At 62.0% G+C, this 5,808-nt stretch overlaps 1 protein-coding gene across 1 annotated transcript in view; it reads right to left on the bottom strand.

The window, feature by feature from the left end:
* Window positions 1-194, bottom strand: part of Dusp2 (dual specificity phosphatase 2) — a gene marked incomplete in the record, with an annotated part of 2,444 nt that extends 2,250 nt beyond the window's left edge. Inside the window, 1 exon segment of the mRNA XM_013522699.1 lies at window positions 1-194. Coding sequence (XP_013378153.1) covers window positions 1-83 — 83 coding nt within the window.
* Window positions 195-5,808: the final 5,614 nt, after the last annotated feature.

Genomic DNA, 5,808 nt, shown 5'->3' on the forward strand with positions numbered 1-5,808 from the left:
AGCGTGCGCTCGGCCTCCCGCGGCTCCCGCAGCAGCGCGCCCAGCGCCGCGCCCTCCAGCTCGCGCGCCGTCTCCAGCCCCATGGCGCTCGCGCTCCCGAGCCTCCGCCTGTCCTCTCTCTGCCTCTCTCTAGCTCGAGTGCCGGGCTCTGCGAGTCCCGAGCCACTTGTCGCCTCTGGGCGCCCTCGGCGGCGCCTGGGCTTAAGTACTCGCGCGCCGGCCTCCCGGGGCACCATACAAGGGCAGAGCAGGAAGGCGCTGCGCCGCCCCCGCGATCACGTGGCGCTCGGACCGGGCGGCCGGGGCGGGAAGCGGGGAGCAGCTCCTAGGGGAAGGTGCCTGCGACGCTTGGGCGCCCCTCCCGGATCTTTGCACCCCAGCGGGCAAGAGCGTTCCTGGCCGATCTGTGCTTGGGAACTGGAATTCTCAGCCACGCATCTCCGTCCACAGACCTCGGGGCGAGTGGGGCCCCCTGGCCCCTCTCCCTCTTCCCGTCCTTACCCAGGATTTTCCTCCTAGGAGTTGTGACCACAGAAATCCCTAGTGAGTGGGGCATGCGTGTAATCCCAGCACTCAGGACACGGAGGCAGGAGGGTCTCTGGGAGTTCCAAACCGACCTGGGCTACATAGCTAGAGCCTGTCCCGCCCCCACCTTACCCTCATCAAGAAAAAAACTGCCGGATGCCTGCCGCTGCAGATGATTCTCCAAGGAGGGTGGGATGCCCCCAGTGAGAGTCCCTCTTCTCACCTGCTCACAGACCCTCAGGAGGGAATCCACCCCGCCCCCCAGGAAACCCTCACTTTGGGTTTATCACAGATTAGTGGCCACATGAAGCCAGACCCTAGTCCCCTGGACCCCACCAAACTCCTGGTCTTCGGCCTAGAGGGGGCCAGCACGGTCTAGGGGTCTTTGGTGGCGGGGAGCACAGGCCTGTGACGAGCTTCCAGTTAGGAGCCGGCAAAGCTTCTTCTCCCGGGGCACAGGGAAACCCCCAGGGGCCCGGGGAGAAGGGTTTCCCCTGTCACAGGCCGGCTGTGAAGCGGAACTCTGCTGACACGCTGCCGGGCTCTCCCCGGCCTCCCCAGTGGGAATTTCAGGGGGAAGAGGGAGCACCGCGAGCCCTGCTCCTCCACGCTCTTCTTTCCCCTCCGCTCCCCCTTCTCCTCCACCCCCTCTGCGCCCTCTGGCCCACCCCAGCCCAGGGCTCCATCTGAGCAGTTAGACTGCGACCTGGGTGATCCACTTCTGTGCGCCCGCCCCCACCCAGCCCAGGTGCGGATGTGGCCAGGCCCAGGGGTGCGTGGGGGGTCCTGCCCGGGGTTGGGGCCAAGACGTGTTCGTGGGTGGCTGAACTCCCAAGCAGAGTTCAGGTGGGTGGGGACACGGTCCTGAGCTGGAGCGGCCCCAGCTGCCCAGGATTTCAGAACTCAACCCCCAACCCATGTTCTCATCTGTGCCTTTTCTAAGACCTTCCCCGCTGCCCTCCAGACCCTCTGTCCATCCCTCTCCAGCCCGTGTAGACCCCGGGCCCCCACAGAGCTCCTCTGGAGCTGTTGCGTCTGATTGTGTGCGTGGGAGCGGACGGATGCCGCTCCTCTGTTTAATGGAGCTTGGAGCTTACTGTGCAGGAGGCACAGGGAAGGCAGGGGAGAGAAGCCCCCAGGACCCTCTTGTGCCTCAGTGGCCCCCCATGGGTTCACCCCCACTGGCTCCGGGGCTGTGTTGTCCCTGCAGCTGAGGCTGGGCCTTCCCTGCCAGGCCAGTCTGGAGGCTGAGGCAGCAGAGCCCAGGACAGACAGAGCCAGGGAGTCTGGGCCGCAGATCCCACAGGCTGATAAGGCCCCTTATCCTTGGCATCGGCCGACAAATGGCTTAATGGCTGATTCTGGGGGCAAATTACAGAGCACACAAGAGGAGCGCCGGTCAGGCCCGGTCTTGCTGACCGGCGGGGCCAGAGTCACCTGCCGTGCATGCGGGGGCCACAGCCTCCCAGCTGCTCTGGGAGGAGGAAGGACCGACCCTGCTGGCTGGGATTCCTGGGGCAGGAGTGGACTCAGCGGTGTTGGAGGTCGTGTCTCTGGGGGAACGTTGGTACTGCTGAAGATCTAATGTGACAGCACAGTCTCCCGGGCCCTGCCCTGCACTGCATCTGTGCCACACATCAGCGTCCCTTCGTTAGCTCTGGAACCGCAGTTTAAGGAGGCCTGACTTGCCTGGAAAAAAGGGCTCCCCTCTGCCTCTCTCCCCTGTTCCGCACTGGGGAGCCCCCTGTACTCCTAATACCTGGGAGGAAGCCCAAGGCTGGGCCAGGAGCGCTCACGCCCTCCCGCACTCCTGTTCTAAGGACCCCCCACCTTTGGGTGCCGCCCCAGGCGGGTCAGCGCAGGATGCCTGCTTCCTCGCCACCTCCTCAGGACCCCAGCCACCAGCGCTGACCCTTAGGAGCTGGGCCGAGAGGAGACTGGGCTCTGGACACAGGGGGAGGATGATGTGGGGGGTCCCTGTAACCTGGGGTGCCCACGGCTACTGGTTCTGGGGGCGGACCCCACTCCTCATCCCTGGACTGAGAAAGGACCACACGGTGTTGTGGGGGGAGCACGCTAGAGCTTTCTCTGGTTTTGTTTTGGGCTTTTCCAGTTACAGAACGGAGTCACTCACGCTGTCAAGGGAGTTTGGGGATCAGCTTTTCTCTTTAAATTAAAAACCTGTAGGACTGAAGTGGAGCAAATGATGATTCTCTGTGTTGTTCTTTTTGGTCACCATCTATTTTGACGGCTGTGCAAATGTCAGTCATCAGCTTGGGGTTCCCGGTAAGTCCGCCCAGCCCCCATGCAGTGGGGGTTTCCCTTCCACAATCGCACCTCCCAGCGGGTCTCGCTGCGCTTTCCTTCCTCCTCCTTCCTAACCCACAGCCCGGGCAGATGCCCGGGAGGCAGCAGACCTTGTCGCCTAGTAGGCGCCAGCCGGAGATGCTCGGGACAGAGCAGTTACGGAGGTGAGAGTGACGGCCACCCCCGGCCTACGTGAAGAGTGAGTCAGGGTGACGTCAGGTTTCCTGGGCCAGGCGCCTGCCACCCCCACAGGCTCCTGCCAGGCGAGGACCCAGACACCCCACGCCAGGCTTCAGTGACAGTACTGCCCTGCACGGTGGGGTGGGGGTACATGGGGGGACCTTGGGCATCCGGCTTCCTCCCAGGGTGGTGAAGCAGGAAGCCCCGAAGACTGGTTCAGAGGGGGCTGGTGTCTGCTCCCCTGTGCATGTGTGTCACTCGTGTGTGTGAGCAGGGACACACCTGGGATGGCTCTGCCGGGGAGGCTCCCCTGGACACAGCAGGGCCTCCTGGAGGGATCTGTCCATGGCCAACACGTCCTGACCACTACCATGCATCATTGAATTTTGGGTCCCCTTCTCTGCACCTGTCCAGCAGGAGGCCCAGGGGTGCTCAGGGTGCAGAGGAGGCGCTGACGAGTTCTAAAACCCATGGGAGGAAGTCCCACCGTTTTCACATCCCTCTCCCTCAGTCCAGTGTAACATCACAAAGCCTTCCCCTGAGGCTGGTGTGGTTTAATGCCTCCCTGATACTCGCCTCTCTTCCTTTTGACAGAAGCTCATTCCCCTCTGCACTTAGTCCTTGACTCAGCCCCTTTTCAAAAAAAAAAAAAAAGAATTCCAAGCACTTATTAGGCACCGGGGATTGTTTGGGGTGCAGGGGATCTTGCAACAAACCCCACACCACGGCCTCAGGGCACAGACCTCATTGTTTCAGTAAGACGAATGGGATTGTGTTGTTCATGCCAAGTGACCCTCGTTACCCACCAAGAGTGACGATTACCTTTTGCTTTCCAGAGAAATCCTAGGTTTGTAGAAACTGCGCCCAGTCACAGAAGCCTGTTAGGGAAATAATGGCACAGACCGTCCCCAAACACCTTAAAAATTGTAACAGAGGCGGGGACGTCAGAGTTGGGACACCTGCGTGGAGACCCCTTAGGTCCTTCCAGCCTCGCTGTGGTGCCGCTCTGCGGGGTCCCCCTCTCCCTCCTGCCGTGGTCTCCCATGAAGAGAGGGGAGGAAGTGCCAGGTGAGGAGGAAGGCACAGCCCGGAGGAAAGGACTCTGGAGAGCCCATCCCATGGCCAAGGTGACAGCCCGCGAGGATGGCCTGGGGTCCCTCCTGCTCCATGACACATGTCAACCAAAAAGACCTGGGCTCGGTCCCACCCCCAGGGGGCCTGAAATGGGGTCAGAGGAGGCACCCCCTCCCTGGGGACCCCCCAGTGCACCTCTGCCCCCCCCATGGCGGGGCAGGCAGTGACGCGGGCCCTGTTGCTATGCACGGGTGGCTTGGGTGCAGGCAGCTGAGGGGGAAGAGGTTGCTGAGCCCGAGCCAATGCCAATGGCAACGCTTGAGCAACAGGTAAAGGACTCTTAGAACAGGTGAGGGTCTCTAGGACAAGAGGACTCCCAGGGCTCCTCCGTGACCAGGGCTGGGTGTACTGCGGAAAGTGGCAAAGGGACTTTGAGGCCCAGAGGAGCCAGCGACTGCTCCCTCCTCCTCCACTGACTCCTCTTCCACCATCGGAGACCCGGGGGGGGGGGGGGCTCTGGCTCCCTGCAGACCAGTGACACCAGCAGCGGCGGCAGCGGCAGTGCTAGTGGCAGCCGTGTGCATCAGCCATTGCCTTGGCGGGAGAGCGCCACGGCAACTTGCAGGATGGGCTCGGGGTCCAGGGTTCCAGGGCCACTTGCCACCCCAGCTCATCACTTCCCGGGTCCTCACCAGGCTCCCTGTTCTGCTCTGGGGACTGGAATTGCAAGTGTAAACAGGACAGGCAAGGCTCTGCCCTCCAAGGTGACCTTGCGGTGGCTGCAGAAAGCAGACAGTAACTAAGGCAGTGAGGTCATGGCAGAGTGGCAGATGCTGTGAGGGGCACCCAGAGGGGAATGAGAGAGCGGGAGGGGGTACAGGGGGGCCTCAGGCAGGGGGTGGACTTCCGCTGTAACTCGGGGGTGGCGGCCTGGCTGGGCAGGAGGCAGATGAGCAGGCTGAGGCGCAGAGGCCAGGACAAAGGCTGGGGCAGGAGCAACCAGCCCGCAGGAGTGCTCGGTGCCCAGAGAAGTCCCCTCCCCTGGGAAGCACAGTGGCACGCCTCCAAGGGTCTGATGGCAGGAGTGGACAAACCGTCAGACTGCCACCGGGCAGTGTGTGGAGAACAGGTTGTGGGGATAGAAGGGGAGGAGCAAGGTTGGGAGCCAGTTCAGGGGTTCAGGGATTGGGGACAGTGACTTGGGCCCAGGTGGCAAATGAAAATGGAAGGGGAGCCAGATGCGATGGCACATGCATATAATCCCAGCATTCGGGGAAGCTGAAGCAGGAGGATCACCAGTTTGAGCCCAGTCTGGGGAACTTAGTGACTCAGTGAGACCATCTCAAAATTAAAAATAGAAAAGGGCTGGAATTATAAAAAGAAGAAAGAAGACAAGAAAGGGAGGAAGGGAAAGAAAGGAAAAAAGGGAGATGGAAGAGCAATGCAGGATCAGGAGGAAGCAGAGCTAGGGGACTAAGGGGGTGACCATGAGGAAGGAATGGGGCTCTCTGGGGGGGGGCGCTGAGCAAGGGGGCACCATTTCCTGTGAAGGAAGAGGCCTGGTCTTTGCCAGGATGGCTGGCAGAGCCCACCACAACCAGCACCCAGGCCCAAGGGCCACCCCTCCACACACAAGCCTGCCTGCCCTCTGCACCTGACCCTGCCCCCTGCACCCCCGGACCCTCCTACCTGACCACTGGCCAAGGGCTGAGACAGAGGGCC

This window comes from Chinchilla lanigera, unplaced genomic scaffold (assembly GCF_000276665.1).
Source record: "Chinchilla lanigera isolate Chin_1 unplaced genomic scaffold, ChiLan1.0 scaffold00069, whole genome shotgun sequence".
NCBI lineage: Eukaryota > Metazoa > Chordata > Mammalia > Rodentia > Chinchillidae > Chinchilla > Chinchilla lanigera.